The 18,939-nt window shown below is 54.5% G+C and overlaps 1 protein-coding gene across 4 annotated transcripts in view; it reads left to right on the top strand.

The window, feature by feature from the left end:
* The window catches only part of ADAMTS14 (ADAM metallopeptidase with thrombospondin type 1 motif 14), a 37,031-nt gene extending 18,905 nt beyond the window's left edge, over window positions 1-18,126 (top strand). Inside the window, exons 6-22 of one of the 4 annotated variants that reach the window (XM_052799790.1) lie at window positions 416-563; window positions 5,645-5,750; window positions 5,916-6,059; window positions 6,795-6,927; window positions 7,065-7,178; window positions 8,767-8,915; window positions 9,142-9,317; window positions 10,141-10,274; window positions 10,482-10,605; window positions 10,745-10,825; window positions 10,982-11,145; window positions 12,711-12,876; window positions 14,023-14,155; window positions 14,280-14,487; window positions 14,869-14,995; window positions 15,441-15,551; window positions 16,252-18,126. In XM_052799790.1, coding sequence (XP_052655750.1) covers window positions 416-563; window positions 5,645-5,750; window positions 5,916-6,059; window positions 6,795-6,927; window positions 7,065-7,178; window positions 8,767-8,915; window positions 9,142-9,317; window positions 10,141-10,274; window positions 10,482-10,605; window positions 10,745-10,825; window positions 10,982-11,145; window positions 12,711-12,876; window positions 14,023-14,155; window positions 14,280-14,487; window positions 14,869-14,995; window positions 15,441-15,551; window positions 16,252-16,610 — 2,577 coding nt within the window. In that variant the 3' untranslated portion in view covers window positions 16,611-18,126. Of the gene's footprint in view, window positions 1-415; window positions 573-5,644; window positions 5,751-5,915; window positions 6,060-6,794; window positions 6,928-7,064; window positions 7,179-8,766; window positions 8,916-9,141; window positions 9,318-10,140; window positions 10,275-10,481; window positions 10,606-10,741; window positions 10,826-10,981; window positions 11,146-12,710; window positions 12,877-14,022; window positions 14,156-14,279; window positions 14,488-14,868; window positions 14,996-15,440; window positions 15,552-16,251 lie in introns of all 4 variants that reach the window. The other 3 variants (XM_052799789.1, XM_052799788.1, XM_052799787.1) reach the window with 3 other exon arrangements.
* The last annotated feature ends 813 nt before the right edge of the window (window positions 18,127-18,939 follow it).

The raw sequence follows: 18,939 nt of genomic DNA, 5'->3' as shown, positions 1-18,939 counted from the left end.
GTTGGGGTCTTGGTCTCTGTGGGTCAAGTTTTACAGGGGAGCATTGCTCTGCGCATCGTCATGAGATGCTGATGTTCAGCATCTCGATGAGGAGCCCGTGCAGGATCTGGGAATCCGAATCCTCTTTGCTTCCCTTTTATCTACTGCTGCCCTGAGCACTTGTGGGACCAAAGAGGGTCATATAGTCTCTTGTACCAGACCACATCCATTTGTGGGAGTGATTTCTTAGCTGTTTTTAAATAAAAAAGTGCAAGATGCTTTGCAGATGCAAAGTGGGGTGTTGTTGCTTCTAATGATGGAGAAGCACTGCTTTGGAGTCTTTCCAACCCCAAAGCTCTTGGAAGGTTCCTTCTCCTCCACTAACTTACCCATCTTTTTATTTATTTTTTCTTTTATTTTTTAATTCTTTACCCAGTCAGTCAGCCTGATAGAGCGAGGGAACCCGTCTCGGAGCTTGGAGCAGGTCTGCCGCTGGGCTCATTCGCAGCAGCGCTCCGACCCGGAGCATGCCGAGTACCATGACCACGCTGTATTCCTCACCAGGCAAGATTTTGGTCCCGCAGGTATGCAAGGTACTGTATTTATCTCGATCAGGTATGTGCAGTTTGCTGGGGGAAAGCCAGCGAGGGGAGAGGATTTCTTGCAAACACAGTCTGTTCCTTGGCCAGCAAGGTCCAGAAAAAGGTTATAAAAATTGGTATTTGTTTTATGTGAAGTAGAAGAAAGACAGAATTCATCCAGAGCATCAACCTGAATGGATTAAAAAGTCATCTTTATTCATTCTGCCCTTACTTTGGTTTCATGCACCAATCCTCCCTTTGTCCCAAAGTGCCTTTAAAAGTTTAAAAATAACATAAAAAAGATGGAATACCACAGGGAGCTTCACGGGGCCAGTCAATCCTTTCCATCCTCTGGAGGACCTTTAAAACGTGGTTTTACGTGGGTTGGTTTCTTGGTCCTCTTAGGACTTGGACACGGGAGCACTGAGTAAATCCTGGGCCAAAGAGGAGGTCTTACAGCAGTCTGCAGGGGCGATGGCAATGGTCCTCTCACCCCCTTGGTGCAGAAGCTGTGCTGACGTGGTCTGAGAAGTTAGAGAGCTGGGCAAAAAATTTAAAAAATTTGCAGGAAAAGCTTCTGGTGTTTCATGGCTCCATTAGAAAAGCAGACGCTTTGGTGTCATCACAAGAGGTGACTTCTCCCAGTTCTCCTGAGCCTGCTGCCTCCAAATTGCCATCTCCTCCTTCCCACACTGGTGGTAAGGTCTGAATTTCCCATCAGGAGGCTCCATTTGATGCCATGGACATGCTGGTAACATCACACTGATTTGTAACACGAGTCCTTCTGGTGTGCATGGGAGGAAGGAGAGATGGAGAAGGAGTCCTGTCCTCACCTTGATTACCTCCCTGAAAAGGGTCTTCCTGCAGCAGCTGATGAACCGCAGGAGATATCCAGCTGGAAGCCCTCTTGAATCTGCTCTTGGCCATCAAAGAGCAGAGCTTGCGTTGTGCCAACAGCCTTCCCATTGAGCTGTTGACCTGGGTGAACAGCGTGGGTGAAATACCAGGTTTTGTTTCATTTTTCTAGACCCTTCCTGGCAAAGCGACTGTGTCCAAAGGCATTGGGGAGAGGACCTTTTTTGGCATGTTGGCAGAAGGGGGAGCCTCATAGACTCGCTGTTGGTGGGAAGGAGTTGTGAGATCAGTGGAGTAGCCCTGCTCTAGGGGTGCTTGTTCCAGCTCCTTCCCCTTTTTCCCTGTGGATCTGGCTCCCTGCTTTTCACACATCTCTGGGACAGATGTTTGCTTTCTACAGAAGTCCCTGTGGCTGCCGTGTCCTTGCCTGGCTGTGTTGCATGGCACAAAGTGCGGGTGCTCCTCACCCAGTGGGAACTGCCCTCTCGTCGGGCTGCTGGAATAGTAACACTTTGCTTACTCTTGCCTCTTTTCCTCAAAACAAAGTCCTTTTAGATCCCTATCACCCCTCTTTAGCTCAGGGCTACATGCGATGAAGGACCAGACTGTGGCACCTCCAATACTTGCTCATGGCCTGTGTTCACTGATGGTATCTGGGCAGCTTGCTGAGGTGATGGCAAATGCCTGCTGGCTTCTTTAGCTACTGCTGTAGGATGTATGTGCAGGTTGGGAAGAATTAGAATTAGGATTAGAATTAGAATCATTAAGTTTGGAAAAGACCTCTAAGATCATCAAGTCCAACCATCAACCCAACACCACCATGCCCACTAAACCATGTCCTGAAGTGCCATCTGCCGTGCTCATATGTGCTCTGAAGCCGAGCTGAAGGCAGAGGTGGTCCTGCCCCCAAAAGACCCTTCAGCCTAAATCAACAAGCCAGGAGAAAGGAAGCCTTTGAGGATGAAGTTCTCCAAGTCACAGGGACCTGGGAACGGAGCCTAAACGTCAAGACCGTGCTTAGCTTGATGCCTCATCTCTCCTTACAGTTGTGTGCCTGATTAGCAACAGAGACGGGGCTGAATCTGACTCATTAACCTGCACAGTCCTCTTAGCCGAGGCTATTTCCATGCTGGCAAGCCAACCACGGTCCGTCACCGCATTGCCACCAGACATGGCTCATACCTCCCCCTGTGTACTGTCACCTCCCCTTGGCCAGTAAACCAGACTGGTGTCTGGTCTGCCGTGGCACCGGTTGTGGTCTTGCGGCGTAGCTGTTCTCCACTGCAGGTCCAAGCCGAGCCCTAAGGAGGTTTACAAAAACTTCTTGGTGCTGGCAACAGCTCTGTTCATGGCATCTCTTGATGGGGATGGGAGCAGTCACGGCCAACGCGGAGAAATTTTGGAAAACCGATGCAGTTGTTGCTTTGGGAATTGAGGGAGGCTGGAAGGTGTGAAGGGGAAGGGCCAGGAGGGACAGCTGAGGTACGCTGCCCTCGCACGTGGGTTGTAAATAAACCCCTGCCCTTCAAAGAGAAAAGCCTCTCGGCGGTGGACAGATGGGTTGTAAATTTTTAGTTGCTGCTGCTGAAGCCCCGTCTAAACCATGTCCCTCTGTAGTGGTGGGCATGGAGGGCTTTCTGGCCCAGGCTGAAGGATGCTTTTGCTTAGATTTTAATTTGTTGCCCTGTAATCACCTATGGTTGGCCTTTGAGCAGGCTGGTGGTCCATGTAGAAAGTCAGAGAGGCTGAAAGCAGGTAGGAAGTGTCCATAAAGAAGAATAAAGTGCATTTGGAGGAAGCAGGGGACTGGCTGGTGTCTTGCCGGTATGGTGAGGACATGCCGCTTCTCCTACGTGTGTGTCTGGTAAGTGTTGGCAGGCTAATCTGGTCTTTACCAATTACGTGTTTTCCAGGTAGTTACTTCTTGCCATCATTCTCCTGCGGAGAACCCTTTATGCTTCTTCCAGTTCTCACTGGGGTCTTAATTATGAGAGACTAGTGTCTGCCTTCCTGAGCATCCGCCTTTTCATACTCCTTTGTCCCATCTCCCATCCAGACATCCAGAGCTTCTTTGGTTGGGAATTTGTCATTCATCCTAGACAAAATATATTTGCTCTACCGTTGTACAGAAAACTTTCCACATCTTTACTCTTTCCTGTGGAAGGTTTCATGGGGGGTGGCATGGGGGAATCTTTTAAAATGATTTATCCAGGATTTGGCTCATTACTATATGGTTAAACCCAATTATCTGATTCTCTCTCTCAAGCTCTTAGTTTGGCCTGTTACCTTTTGCTTTCCTTTTGACGGCAGCAGCCATTGAGCACGTCGTTTCTCTGCTCACTTTCTAAAGGTGTTTTAGTTTATTTGTTCGTCGGAGTAAGTCTTGTTGCCCACTTGAATGTGGGGAAGATGAAAACCCAAACACTTCCCCGTTAAATAAAACCCCAAGTGTATTTACTGCTTTGAGAAGATCCTTGCCGTTGCAGGACTTTCCCTGAGGTTACGTGGTGTTTTGCAGGCAGAAGTGAACTTGCTCTGCATGTAATGAGAGTCGTGTATTTATTTAATCTCGGGCTTTTTTCTCGGCAACTTGGGTTCATCCGACTTCTCCTTCACTTGGAGCACAGGCAAAAATGCATCCATCGCTTCCCACAAAATACCATGTGAGTGAGCCCTTCAAAGGTTCATGTCTGGGCTTGTTCTGAAAAATTAAATTATGATGATGACAGAAGTTTCCTTTAGAAGTTCCAGTGCAGGTGGACACCCTGGAAAATCTGCTCAGCTGATAAAAAGAAATATTGAGGGAAATGCTCGCCCCAAACCCCCTTGGTTTTGCCTTATGCCTGGGGCCATGGTAACTTCTGGGTGTCCAACAGTGCAGCAGCAACCCGTCCCTTGTCCCATCAGGCATCCGATCCGCTCATTGTGCCCATAAAGTCAACTGCTGTTGACTTTAGGGCAGAGCTGTAGGAAACTTTGTATTTTTTGCTTTAATCTCTTGTCCTTGGCCAGCTGTGTGGTGCCGGGACCCAGTTCATTCAGCTTGGGAATTAAGCTGAGCGCAACCGCATCCTTTCCTCTCCACCCTCTTCCAGGGCAATTAGTCACGAGTCGCTGGCTTGGTGTGGAGCAAGTGGCCCGTGAGGGTGGTGGCACGTGGGCTCCGTGGACCCCGTGTTTTGGCTGGGGTGTGTGCAAGAGGGCAGGCGTAGGGGTGTGCATCCACCCTCAGCTCATCAGCACCCCTCTCCTGCTGCAGCTCAGCCTCCTTCTTGGCTCACCGAGCTTTCCTCTTTGAGCATCCCTATCCCCAGGGCAGAGTTATCCAGCATGGTCCTGCCCTGCTTTTGCCTCTCGGACCTCTAAGTCCTTCCTTCACTAACTTCCTTTCCCTTGATGCCAAAAAGGGTCAGTCTTTAAAAAAAAAAATCCACACACACACACACATATATATATATATGTATAAAAATTTGGAAAGTAAATTCTAGAAGGTGCCAAGGAATTAATTGGGCAGAAATAATGTGAGGGAAAAAAGGAAAATAAACCAAATCAAGATGATGCATTGCTGAATGGGCGGGGGGAAGGCTTCCCTGCCCACAGCTGCCCCACTGCACTGCACTTGATCGAGGGCTGGGGGCTGGGGAGGTGCATGGTCCTCCCCGGCTCTGTCTGGCGGGGGGGTGCCCCCGTGCCTGGGGTGCATGTGAGGGTGCATGGCAGGGGTCCCCCATAGCTGGTGGTGAGCAAGGCTGTATTTTTGGTGGGGCTCTGGGGGACACCTCACACCTTTCGTTCTCTCTCTTCCTTTCTTCTTTATTTTTTTTTTTTAATAAAGAAGAATGCTGGGGATGTCATTTCTGGGCTGGGAGGCGGTGGTCACCGACACCGATAGAGCACCCGTGGGTCCCTTTGCTGCCCTCTCGCCAGCCCAGGTGCGTTGGCACAAGGGCAGAGAGATGCTGGCGAGACTCAGCATAACCTCAGCCTGCTTTTGGCACTGGCAGCCGGGATGGTCATGCCGGTGAGCAAGTCCTTGGGCTGCCATCCAAGTGACCTGGGCGGCTCCTCTTCTTCAGCGCCTTCCTCTTCATTTTCTCCTCCTGTTGCAGTAAAGCCAGGCTGCAGGGGTTTGTGGGGTTTTTTTTGTTTTAATTTTTCACTTTTTCACCCCTCTCTCAAAGGTTTTCTCTCTCCTCTCTTCCCCGTCTTTCCCTTCTCTCTTGCCCCAGGCTACGCACCGGTGACGGGGATGTGCCACCCGCTCCGCAGCTGCACCCTCAACCACGAAGACGGCTTCTCCTCGGCATTCGTTGTCGCCCACGAGACTGGCCATGTGTAAGTCACGGGGGCAGAGCTGACTGTCCCCTTCGGCGGGGGGGACAAGCGCGGTGGTGCCCCTTTCTTCGCGAAAGGGACTTTCTGCTGGTACGGGCCCGTGGCATGCAATGGGCTGGCGTAAATCCCCCGGGAACCCGACTTTACACTGGCTTTTCCCACCAGGTTAGGCATGGAGCACGATGGCCAGGGCAACCGCTGCGCCGATGAGACCAGCATGGGGAGCATCATGGCACCGCTGGTCCAGGCCGCCTTCCACCGCTACCACTGGTCCCGCTGCAGCAAGCAGGAGCTCAACCGCTACATTCAGTAAGTCAATTTTAATGAGGAGGGAATGTTCTCCCTTCAGACGGCATGACTGCCTGCATTTTGTACCCAGCAGCTCCTGTGTGAAGCGAGCAGTGGACAGGTCCCCGTTGGGAATGCTTGTTTTGCCTGGAATAGCAAAAACGGGTCCTTGGGAGGTTATTTTCCCTTTTTTCTTCTACTAACAGCTTTGGTTCCTTGCACAAGTCTGAATTGGTTTTGGGCTGCGGAGGCTGGAGGCAAATAGGAGCCTGATAAAAGCTGGAGATGTCAACAGAGCAATAGTATGCAGAAGCTCTGTGCTGGTGGAGCCCAGATCCAGATCTCAAATATTTTTGTCGTTTGCTTTGGGCAGCCTGTGTGGTTTCCCCTTTAGGCTATAAAATGTCCTGTGCCGCATAATAAAAAGGTGTAGAAACAGGCCAGCAGCTTTCTGTGCATCGGGGCCAAGAAGAGTAGCGGGAAAGCAGGTGACAGTGGTGGCACCCACTAGCACCAAGGTGCTCTGTGCCCTAGGGAGCCACAGGCAGCGGAGGGATGCTTGTCTTTGGGTGACTCTGCACAGTTGGTCTTTGCTGGAAACAGGTTTTCCAGCGGCGGGTAGTTAGCATCAGCGCCAAGAGAATTCAGATTTCTCAATATCTGAATTTGGAGAGAGGGCTGGAGGTACGGGAAGGGGCAAAGGAGGGAAATCCTCCATGTCTGACTCTGCTTTGCCTCTGCCTTGCACCTCTGCAGCTCCTACGACTGCCTCCTGGACGACCCCTTTGAGCACCAGTGGCCCACGTTACCCGAGCTGCCGGGCATTAACTACTCCATGGACGAGCAGTGCCGCTTCGACTTCGGTGTGGGCTACAAAACGTGCACGGCGGTGAGTAGGGGTTGCGCGGCCTCATTGCCCCCCCACCCCGGCATGCCCCGCCGGGCGCTGCGGGGGCGAAGAGGGGTGCCGTCAGCCTGCCGGGACTCCCCGCTGCCGTCCCAGCCCAGCTCCTCTGTGCTCCCCAGTTCCGCACCTTCGATCCCTGCAAGCAGCTGTGGTGCAGCCACCCGGACAACCCTTACTTCTGCAAAACCAAGAAGGGGCCACCCTTGGACGGGACCGAGTGCTCTCCGGGCAAGGTAGGGGCTGGTCCTGCCTGCCCCCTCCTCGGGAGGGGACAGGGACACCCTCGAGGGCAGCAGTCGGTGGGTGCCCCGTTTTTCAGCTGGCATTACTCTTTCTTTTCCTCAGTTTGTGCTCAGATGAGGACTTTGTTTTTCTTCTGATCTGCCTGCTTCTGCGGAGAAGTGGGACTCGTTTTGTCACCTGGCAAAAGAGCGATGATGTCATTGCACATCCAACCGCATGATGTCATCAGGCTTTTACTTTAGGCTCTCTTAGCATGCTTGTTAGCACAGTATGAAAGCGTGGATACGTTGGAAAAGCTGCTGGCCCGTGTAGGTTTTGGGTGGTTCTTTGCCGGAGAATGGTTGGGTGTAAAGCATCCAACAACTTTTGATGAGTTTCTGTATAAATCCCAGCAATCTCACTGAAAATGTGGCCTCCTTGAGTGCTTGAATGAGGGTTTGCCAAAAGCTTCCAAAATGAGGCTTTCTGAAACGTGTACAGATGTGTTACACGTTGTGCTGGCATGTGGCTCCAGGGGACTGCAACATCTGGACTGGGGACATCCACGGGCTGGTCAGTGTTTTGCCCCTTCAGGGACCTTCCCCATGTCTGTCACGTTGGCCACTGAAGGCACTGTTGGCTTTTCCCTAGGGCTGGAGTTAAACCCAGCTTCATGCCAGACATATATGTGCATGGGAAACTCTGGATTTCGTTTACCAAAATGCCCAACAGCTTGCTGCTCTGCTCTATGCAAAAGTTGGGGTTCATCCCCCCTGTGCCAGCAAGGAGACATCCCCAGGGCTGGTCCAGTCCTGGACCCGGGTGTAATTCAGTGCCTGCCTGAGGATCTGCATGGGTAGAGAGAGGCAGCTTGGCTGGAGAGAGAAAACCAGTCCAGGAACTCAAAAATACAGTGTTATGGAAAGAAAACCAAAGGGATTTGTTTTGCAGAGGGATGTTTGCACGTGCCAGCCTTGTGCCTTCAGTAGCCTTTTGCACGGGTTTGTCCTTCCACATCCTGATCTCTCCGTGTCTGCAGCCGTGCAGCTTGTGTATCATGTCTGGAGCAAATCACACCTCCTCTGTTGCCCGCTCTTCCAGCTATGATTTAAAAAACCAAAACACTTGCGAACAAGTAAACCCTGGAGAAAACCATGACAATGTAACCCAGCTGCCAGCTTCCCAGCTGATGTAAATCACCACTGTGCAGGCTCTTCTATACCAGATTCAAGCACAGATGTGTCAGGAACCTGCCCTGCTTATCCCTGCTCCTCTGCTGCATTTTCTGCTGCAAGTCCCATCTGTGGAGCTGTGCTGGGCTCTCGGAGCGAAGCCACGGGCTGCTTGTGCTCTTTAGTCGGTCCTGAAATGATGCAGCTTGCTCGTCCCCAGGCTTGCATGCCCAGGGGCCCGCTCCTAGTCCTGCTTCCAATGGGAGGGACGTGCCCGAGGGTATGATGAAGGGCACCTTCCTCCCGTGCTTTGCAAACCGTGAGCCGTTTTTTTAGCGCTGTGGGTGCAGGAGGGCTCTCTTTAGTGGTGCTGAGCGCTTTGGAAGAGGCAGGCTTGGAGCTCGCCCTTCTTTCTCCTCCCTTCCAGTGGTGCTTCAAGGGTCACTGCATCTGGAAGACGTCGGAGCAGCCTTACAGCCAGGACGGCAGCTGGAGCTCCTGGTCCAAGTTCGGCTCGTGCTCCAGGACCTGTGGGGGAGGCGTGCGCTCACGCAGCCGGAGCTGCGACAACCCGCCGTACGTTTGGCCTTCACCTCCCTCCCTCCCTTTTAACGGGGTAAAACTGGAAGTGGCCGAGAGCCAGAGGTTCCTCGCTCTTCCCCTTGCACGCTCGGTCAGCAGGGATGGGGACATCTGCTCCCGCCTGAGCTGTGCCACGCGTTTGGGTGCTGAGCTGCGTCGCGTTTCGACAGCATCCCCCTCCTCCCTGATGCTCTTTTAACCCACCCGCTTTATTTTGCAGCCCGGCGTATGGCGGGCGCCACTGCCCAGGAGCCACCTACGAGTACCAAGTGTGCAACGCCGAGGAGTGCCCGGGGCCCTACCAGGATTTCCGTGCCCAGCAGTGCTCCAAGCGCAACTCCTACTACACCCACCAGAACAGCAAGCACGCCTGGCTTCCCTACGAGCATCACGACGGTGAGCGTCGGCGGGTCCTAGCAAAGGAGCAGGAGCCCTGTTGCCTTCTCTCCCAGAGGAGGCCGCGCCGGTGGCCGTCACCATGGGATGGAGACTGTGCCAGCTGCACAGAGGTTGTTGGGTTGTGGAAAGCTCCTGAGCTGGAAACGAGAGTGCAATAAGCCAGCATCAAGCAGCTGGGTCTTTAAAAATCAATCTCTTGTGCTTGCCTTCAGGTGTCACGTAGAGAAACCCAGACGTTGCTCTGGTTCCTGTTGTCTCAAAGCGCGGCAGAGGTGGGCTGAGAAGATCAGCCTGTGTTGAAACCTCTCCCTGCTCCTCCTGTGCTAGCAAGAGGAGAGCCCCTTGTAATGGTAGCCAGAGATTAATCCGTTTGCGCTACTTTAAAAGTTATATCTCTGTTTTCCGCGTGCCAAAGCACGCAGAGGACTTGTTTTCCTTGGAGACGGTGGGGTGACGGTGCTGCCTCCTCGCTCCCGGAGCCACAGTGGGGAGCGTGCCACTCCGGGCTGGGATGGGAGCCAGGTCCGCCTGCCTGGCTTGGTATTCCTCATGCACGCAGCCAAGCGTCTTGCATTGCAGTGTCACGTAGCGTGTCCCGTCCAGTTGCCTTCTCTTAATTTCCCGAGTGTGCTGGGCAAAAGTGCAGGCTCTTGAGCAGCAAACAGACGCGGCAAAATAAGGCACGTGAATAGCCTGGGCTTTGGAAGTCTGGCTGTGCTTAGGGGTACAAGCTGAGATGGATCTTCAATCACCCTAACGTATTTCCACAAACCCTTTTTCCCCCCCCCCTTTTTCCCCTTTACTTTTTATTTTGCCGCAGATGCTCAGAAGTGTGAGCTGATCTGCCGGTCCGAGGGAACGGGGGACGTGGTGTTCATGAATCAGGTTGTTCACGACGGTACCCGGTGCAGCTACCGAGACCCCTACAGCATCTGCGTCCGGGGCGAGTGCGTGGTGAGGAGCTGACGGCTGCTGCACAACTGTCCCTGTCCTTTGCCTGTCCAGGAGAGAGCTCATGCATCCCCTTGACCCACTGCCCCTTGGGGACGCATGTTTTAGCCCGGGGACCGACCCTGTGTGCAGCAAAGGGGATGGCGGACCGATGGGATGGGCTGCAGGGATGTAACCCTGTGCTTGTCTTCTCTTCCCCACGGGTGACAGCACGTTGGCTGTGACAAGGAGGTCGGCTCCCTGAAGCAGGACGACAAGTGCGGGGTCTGTGGGGGGGACAACTCCCACTGCCGGACGGTGAAGGGCACGCTGGCCAAGACCCCCAAGCAGCCGGGTGAGCGGGCTGGATGGGTTTGGGAGCGGATTCGGTCAGGGTCAGCTGGATTCATGTATGGGTACGAGCGGGTACGTGTCTGGTTGGAGCAAACCTGCTCTTTCTCTTCCCTCCATCCTTCCTCCCTCCCTTTCAGCAGGTGTTTTGAAGATGTTTGAGATTCCAGCCGGGGCGAGGCATCTTCAGATAGAAGAGGTGGAGCCGGCATCCCACAGCATCGGTGAGTATGCTATAATTCACCTCTCCCTTCACCCGCTACCTCTTTCTCAGCCCTATTGTGACAATTCCCACCCAAAGGGTCTTATTTGGGTCATTCCAGTCCTTCAAAGGCAGTTACCAGAGGAAATGATGTTGAAATACCTCCTTTCTCCTCCAGCTGTTAAGAATCAAGCCACAGGTAACTTCATCCTTAACGCCAAGGGCAAAGAAGCCAAAAGCCAAGTGTTCATTGAGATGGGCTTGGAGTGGGAATACACCGTTGAACATGGCAAGGAGAGCCTGAAAACCAGCGGTCCTCTGCACGAGGCCATCAGCGTTTTGGTAAGCCTGGCTGACACATCCTCTGGGGATGTTGGGGACAACCATCACCCAGCGGTACAGAGAGGGCAGGTGGAGTGAGGTGGGATGTAAGAGGTGGTGGAAGGACTTTGGTAGAGAAAGAATGTAGGGCATGCCATTAAAACCAGGGGAATGAGCTAGCCAAAAGCATGGGGCAATGAGCTGCGTGCAAGAATGGCATAAGGACGCCTTGCTCAGGTGCTTGCCTTTGAGTCCAACTGTATTTTGCTCTGTGCAGCAATTGCTTATGACTCCACGTCTCATTTTAGTTATACTGGTATTTGGGGGAGTTAGGGATTGGGTTCCCCGCGAAGGGTAGGTTTGCACTCGCATCCATCCCCGTGGCCAGTGCTGGCTTTGGGCGTAGACTGTGGTCCTGCAGGTCAGAGGGGAGGCCAGGGGCACGCGACCCAAGGCTGGAGTTGGGATGTTTGGGCAGCGTTTTTCTCCACAACTGGAGAGGTACGTTCCTGAAGGGTAGACTCTGTGTTCAGAGCCCACCTACTCATAGAATCATAGAATCATTTAGATTGGAGAAGACCTTCAAGATCATCAAGTCCAACCATCAACCATGCCCACTAAACTATGTTCTGAAGTGCCTTGTCTACGCGCTTTTTGAATACTTCCAGGGATGGTGACTCAACCACTTCTTTGGACAGCCTGTTCCAAAGTCTGACAACCCTTTCAGTAAAGAAATTTTTCCTAATATCCAACCTAAACCTCCCCTGCCGCAACTTGAGGCCATTTCCTCTTGTCCTATCGCTTGTTACTTGGGAGAAGAGACCAGCACCCACCTCACTACAACCTCCTTTCGGGTAGTTGTAGAGAGCGATAAGGTCTCCCCTCAGCCTCCTTTTCTCCAGACTAAACAGCCCCAGTTCCCTCAGCCGCTCCTCATAAGACTTGTGCTCCAGGCCCCTCACCAACTTGGTTGCCCTTCTCTGAACACGCTCCAGCAACTCAATGTCTTTCCTGTAGTGAGGGGCCCAAAACTGAACACAGCACTCGAGGTGCGGCCTCACCAGTGCCGAGTACAGGGGAACAACCACCTCCCTGTTCCTGCTGGCCACACTATTTCTGATACAGGCTAGGATGCCGTTGGCCGCCTTGGCCACCTGGGTACACTGCTGGCTCATATTCAGCCGGCTGTCAACCAGCACCCCCAGGTCTTTTGCCACCAGGCAGCTTTCCAGCCACTCTTCCCCAAGCCTGTAGCGCTGCATGGGGTTGTTGTGACCGAAGTGCAGGACCTGGCACTCAGCCTTGTTGAACCTCATACAGTTGGCCTCAGCCCATCGATCCAGCCTGTCCAGATCCCTCTATAGAGCCTTCCTACCCTCAAGCAGGTCAACCCTCCCTCCCAACTTGGTGTTGTAATCATGTTGGAGGTAGTAATGGGGTTTCTTTCTCCTACTCTTGTGTTCCGTACCATATGGCCATTGTTCACGTCTTTTTTTTCTTTGATGGCCTCGTCTTCCCTTCCCTCTCCCATGGCATCACTCCTTCCTCTCCTTCCCCCTCTCCAATTGTCCTCTCTCTGCCTGCAGGTCATCCCTCAGGAGGAGGAGGCGAGGAGCAGCCTGATGTACCGGTACATCATCCATGAAGACCTGCTGCCCATGATCGGAAACAACAACGTCCTGCTTGAGGAGATGGATTCCTACGAGTGGGCCCTCAAGAGCTGGTCTCAGTGCTCCAAGGCGTGCGGAGGAGGTAGCTTTCCCTTCATAGCAGCCTACAGCGCGTGTTTGGGAGGACACTTGGGTATGTTGGGCAGCACGTGAGCCCTTTGGGGCATCTCTGGCTTGGAGACATGCAGATGCTGTTTTGAAGCGTTTCTCCCTAAGATCACACATTGCAAGGCTTTAGACCTAGACCTGGTACTGCTTGGAGGCCTGGCTTTCTTCTCCATGCCCATACCCATGTTCTTTGCACCTCTGTAATTTGGGGGATCTACCACATGGGAACATGAGTGTTAAAAACCATTATTGCAGAGCAGTTTAGGTGAGCATTTTAGCCAGTTTTTTTTTATGAAAACAGGCTTATGTGATCATGTGTGCATACCTTTGTCTATCCATGTAGCTGCGATGACTTTTGAATTCCTTGGCTGTTTTTAGCAGGATTTGAGCCAAGGAGTAGCAATCTTGCAGATGACTGGTGGTGGCAGGGGGTGGACCAGAGACCTCCAGAGGTCACTTCCAACCTCCCTGACCCTCAAATAATGGAGAAGACCTCGCACTTCCACCTTGCGCCGGCCAGCTCATGGCTGGAAGATTTTTGGGACTTGCAGAGCTGGAAAGCAAGCTCTCGCTGGCTCCCCAGACCTTGCTGCAGCCTGGCTCCCAGCAAGGCGGCAGGCAGCTCATGGTTAAGGCTGGCTTAGCCCCGGTCTGGTCTGCTCCCAAGCAAGCGCAGCTTATTTGGCAAATTAGAGCAGTGCTTTGGCTGGGCTTGCAATGTGCTGCTTTTTTCCCCCCCATCTGGAGCAATAAAGCTGAATTTTTAGCTTGTTAAATGCTCATGGGGCTGTGGTGGCTGTCTCCACCAAGAAACTCTGATGTTTTGACCTGGGTTTTGGGGAGAGCAGCTTGGGGGAGGGAGGTGGTGGGAGAAGGCTGAGTCTGCTTCACCCCTCTCTGTGTGTGCACCCCACGGCAGGCTGGGTGTCCCCAGGAGTCTGGGGGGTCTGGCACCCACACGAGCATCTTCTGCAAGCCTGGGTGAAGCACCGCTTGGGTCCCACCTGAGCGGTGACATCCGAGAGCATGCGTTCCAGCAGGGATGCAGGAGGGGACTGGGCAGGGAGCCAGTGGGACCCCCGCACCCATCGCCTCACCGCCCATGCTCTGCCCCTCCCAGGCATCCAGTACACCAAGTACGGCTGCCGGCGGAAAAGCGACAACCGGATGGTGCATAGAAACTTCTGCGACAACGGCAAGAAGCCGAAGCCAATCCGGCGGCGTTGTAACCTCCAGGAGTGCTCCCAGCCAGCGTAAGTCCTCCCCGGCCGGCCCGAGGTGTTCCCATCCCCTCTATGGGGGGGATACTGGCCGCTTCCCAGGTTGGGCATCCCCTCTTAACGCCTTCGCCGTGTCCGTCTTTCCAACCCCTGGCAGCTGGGTGGCCGAGGAATGGGGTGCCTGCAGCAGGTCCTGCGGCAAGCTGGGGGTGCAGGCGCGGGCGGTGCAGTGCGTGCAGCGCTTGCAGGACGGCACCAACCGAACCCTGCACACCAAATACTGCACCAGCCAGCGGCCCGAGACGCGTCGGCCCTGCAGCCGCCTGCCCTGCCCCGCACAGTGGAGGACGGGCGCTTGGTCGGAGGTGAGCTGGTGAAGGGGGAGGAAGCCCCCCCGACCGCACGGTGGGGTCGGGAGGAGGGGTATAGGAGCTGGGTGTGAAGGCCAGGTGCTTATAGAGCAGGCTGGTCTCATAGGGATGGAGATAAAGGTACAAGAGCCTGTGATTTTTTCACCAAAGTTTGTGGGGAAACTCAAAATTAGACAGGGGATATAGCATCCCTGTGTGCCCCAGCGGAGAACATTTGGGGTTTGCTGGAGAGGGGGAGGAAAAGCCCTTATTAGAAAGCAGTATTCAGCTGAGGAGTCATTATTTGCCAATAAAATACTCCTCTGGGGTGGCTATTGGGGCATGCCAGCTCCCCCCACTCCATCCCTGACTGTCTGTCTGTCTGTCTGGGCGCAGTGCTCGGCGAGCTGCGGGGAAGGCGTCCAGCAGCGGCAGGTGGTATGCAAAGGCAGCGAGAGTGGTGGGCGCTGCGAGGGGGACAAGCCGGAGGCCGTCCAGGGTTGCCACGTGGCCCTCTGTCCGGGTGAGAGGAGGAGGAGGAGGTGCGAGGAGGAGGGGTGGGGGGCACGCACCGGTGGGGACCAACCTTCATGCATGCCTCCAGCCCATCTTGGCTTCAGGGGGATGCCAGCAAAGAAGGTCGGGTTGAAAGTCCCTGATGCTGCTGGCAGAGAAAGGGTTAAACACCAGCCCAAATATTGCACTTTTCTGTTCTTGGCCCTGATATTTGCTGTAGATGGTTTTGGGTTTTCTGGCAGCTTGGGTACGGTGGAGATGGGCACCTTAGAGTTCATCTTGGGGTTTTTTGGGTGGCTTAAGCGCTGGGCCAACTGGGTGCTCCCCAAGGGGCCTCATTTTGAAGGAGATCCCTTAAAACAAACAAAAAAACCCACCAAAACCCCTCCTAAGGTATTTCAAGTGCCCCCAGCCTCCTGTGGCGGCTGGGCATCATGGTGCTCTCTCCGCAGGAAACCTCTCCAGCATCACCGCCAGCGCCGACGCCGACCACCACGGCACGCACAAAGGGCAGCGGGTGCCCCAGGACGGGGCCAAAAATCCTGTTAGCAAGATCTCCTCCAGTAAGTGGCCCTGCTCGGGTAAGGATGATGCTTCCCAGGCGAACAGGAGAACCCTCCCGAGGGCTTCTGCAGCTCCCCGTGGGAAATGGAGGCAGGTCGGAGGGAGGACGCACATCCAGCAGTGGTTTTGGGGAGTTTTACCCTCTGCTGCTGCATCCCTGAGGCCTCTGCTTGCAAAGCCTGCTGCTCGGTTGCCATCTCGTGGAGTCTAGGATCTTGCAGTTCGCACTGCCTTTGGCCGGGCACCGCGTTGCACTCCCTTTGTCTCCCGGATTTTATGCCCTTTCCTTTTTACCTTGAACTTTTTTCAGTCTCCCGTGTTTACCCGAGCAGGGAGATGGCTTCTGGCTTTTGGCCCTTGGTGCAAGCAAGGGATTGCTTAGAGCGTTTCATAGCTGGGGTGAGATGCATCACGATCTGATTTAAAGTGCTGGTTTGGAGCATCCCTTGCTCACTGTTTTTCCTCCCGTGCACAGAAACCTCGAGCGCTTTGGCTTCGTTTTCCAGCTCCTTCACCCCGCCTTCCTATACAAGCATTGCCAAAATTGCTGCCTCGGGGCAGAAAGCAATTATAGGTTTGGTAGCATCCTGCAATGGGAGCACCTTGTTGCCTTTGGGACCACCAGCAAGGTGCAGGGGATGGGAGCCTAATGCCATCGTCATCTTGCGTGCTGTCTGACGCTGCTCTGTCCCTCTGCAGGGGAGCCTTGCCTTGGGGACAAGTCCATCTTCTGCCAGATGGAGGTCCTGGCTCGCTACTGCTCCATCCCCGGCTACAACAAGCTCTGTTGCGAATCCTGCGGCAAGAAAGCCTCCTCCACCACCGGCTCGCCCCCGGCCACCGGCCCCAGCGCTCCCCCGGGAACCGCGGCTCCCAGCCCCGCTCCGCCGCTCTCCCCCGACCCCACCGCCCCTGCACGGGGGGGACCCGGTGTGGACCCCACGCCGGCACCTCGGGCCGGGCCAGTTGCCGGTGGAGGAGGGATGCCCAGCAGCGGTGCTTTCCCCGGGGGGCTGCCAGCCCTGAGGGAGCCAGGCAGGGGCCAGGCAGGCAGGTAACCCACTCGGGACCACCTCGCCGCGGGGCAGGGGAAGCCTTTCACCTCCCTCCCTTCCTCCCTTTCCTCCTCCTCCTCCCACTCTTTTTCCTCTCCTCTCCGTTTCCAGTGATGGTTTTCATGGGTGGCACTGCCAGGTTTGGAAATGACCTGGCTCACCCAGAAATTCCCGGGAAAACCACTTTTTTCTCATGATCTCCCCTGCCCTCCCAGCTGTGGTGTGGGGTTTTTTTTTTTGACAGCGCCACAGAAAAAACAGGTGAAAAGAAGCAAAAAAAAGCAACAGCGGCTTGGCTGCGGGTAGATGGGCTGCTTCCTCCCAAGGTGCTAAAAAAAGATTGGGGGGGGGCTTTAATGTTGTTTTTTCCTTCCCCGTGCCCCCAAGATGTGCTGGAGAGGAGGGTCCTGGCTCGGCGGTTCAGCCTCAGTGCTCGGAGCTTGGGAGTAGCAATGGGAGGGTGCTGCGAATTTGGGGGGACAAGCAACTGGAGGGAGGTGGTGAGGTGGGGAGGGGGACATGTCAGGAAATGCCCACACTGCTGCCCGGGGCTGTCTATGTTGGGGTAGAGGGTTTGGGAAGCATGTCTGGGGGAATGATGGAACATGAAAACCAATAGACCAGCTTCTGTCCTGCATTGCAGGATAAGCAGGAGATGTTCCAGGCGACTTTAACATGAGCAATAAGAACAAGGTCAAAGACCAAAAATACATGTAAAAAATGCCTGTCACCTGGCGGTGACTTTTTAGCCAGTACTGCCCTTGGCCAGCCTTGAGCTGATACTGATGCGCAGCCTCCCCAGGACCACCAGCCTCATCCCTGCACCCTTGTACCCAGTGCCTGTGGGGCATCAACTTCCAAAGAGGGAAATGGGGACGACTGGGAAGCCAGGAATGGATTTTAGGGGCAGTTACAAAGAAAGGAGAGAGGAAGATTAATCTGCGTCCTTTTTGTCGCTTGGGAGGGGCTGAAAGGGAGATGATTAATGCCGTTAAAAAATATTGTGCCAAGTACTAAACGTATGCACAGCACTTTAGGAGCCTAGGGCTGCGTGCAGCTTGCTTGGTGTCAGGCCAGCTCTGGGCACAGGGTCTGCCTGGAGGAGTTACAGTCCTCAAAACCTCCCCAGAGTGGGGTCAGGCAGCCTGCTGTGTCCCCGAGGGGTATCCCTGAGGGGTGTCCCGGAGGGGGCTGCCGCGGTTTCGGTGCTTAGGGGTGTGCAGCCTCCCAGGTGAGGGCATCCAGCACCTCCAGGTGCAGTGGCAGGGGAAGGTGGGCTTCCCTGGGGGATGAACGCTGGTAGGGAGGAGGTTTTGGGGGACAGAGAGGTGGAGTCCGAGGAAGGCAAGGCTTGGCAGATAGACCAGTTTGGTATCGCAAAGCAGGATCTCTTGGGAGCACGTGCGTGGCGTGGGTGCATCCGCTGGCCCTGATGGTGTCGCTTCCCTGGCTGTCCGATGAGCAGGATGGGGCATCTCGAGGGGCACTGTTTAGTAAGCTCTTCAGGTGTCCAGGGCTTGCTGGCCTGTTGGTTTTAGGGCACGCTGCTGTTCGATACTGGTGCTTTCAGTGCTGTTAGTGCCGGGGCAGAGCGCTGCATCGGTAGCACTTGTGTGGCTGCAAGAAACTTGAGGTCGGGGCATCTCGGAGGAGCTCACGTCAGTGTGCGAGCTCCCCTTGGCCTTTGCTGGTCCGGCGTGGATTGCAGCAGGGGAGAGGTTGAGGTACACGCTTTAATTGAACTGAATGGAGACCCCTGTGCATTCCTGATGTTTTAAGCATTGGACTCCCTCTGCAATGCTCCCCTGGAGCTACCCAACAGTACAGAAAGGGCTGAAGAGATGTTAAGAGGGCAGCTTGTGCACCCTCCTGCCCCCGGATCGCCTTCAAGTCAAGGCTGGACGAGGAGCGTTTATGGAACTACTCTTAAAAGCACCTGAGGCTGGAGGTCCCCTACCTGCTGCGTGCTGCCCTTTGGCATTAAGTGGGCTTCACGAAAGACGAAACAAAGCCACACGTCTGTCTGAGCCCAGCAACCAGCACACCTCATGGGAGCAGACAGACGGAGGGATGCCTATGAAAAGCTACGGCGGGGTGCCCAGGTCCGAGGTGTTGCGGGTATTGGTACCCACAGGATTGACGAAACACTCTTGATGTACCAGGGTGGGATTCATCCCTTGGACTGCTGACACTGCCGCCGTGCCCCTTGCTAGCCTATCCACCAGTACTGCCCTCCGCGGGAGTGCCAGCATTTATTTATTGTGCCAAAGATAACGCTTCGTTTACTCTTCAAGGAGCATCTCTCCCCTGCGGCGCGGTGCAGGGTGTGCCG

The sequence above is a fragment of the Harpia harpyja genome, chromosome 10, assembly GCF_026419915.1.
Source record: "Harpia harpyja isolate bHarHar1 chromosome 10, bHarHar1 primary haplotype, whole genome shotgun sequence".
Lineage (NCBI taxonomy): Eukaryota > Metazoa > Chordata > Aves > Accipitriformes > Accipitridae > Harpia > Harpia harpyja.
The sequence above is the reverse complement of the archived record's forward strand: the minus strand, read 5'-3'. Positions and strand labels throughout refer to the sequence as shown.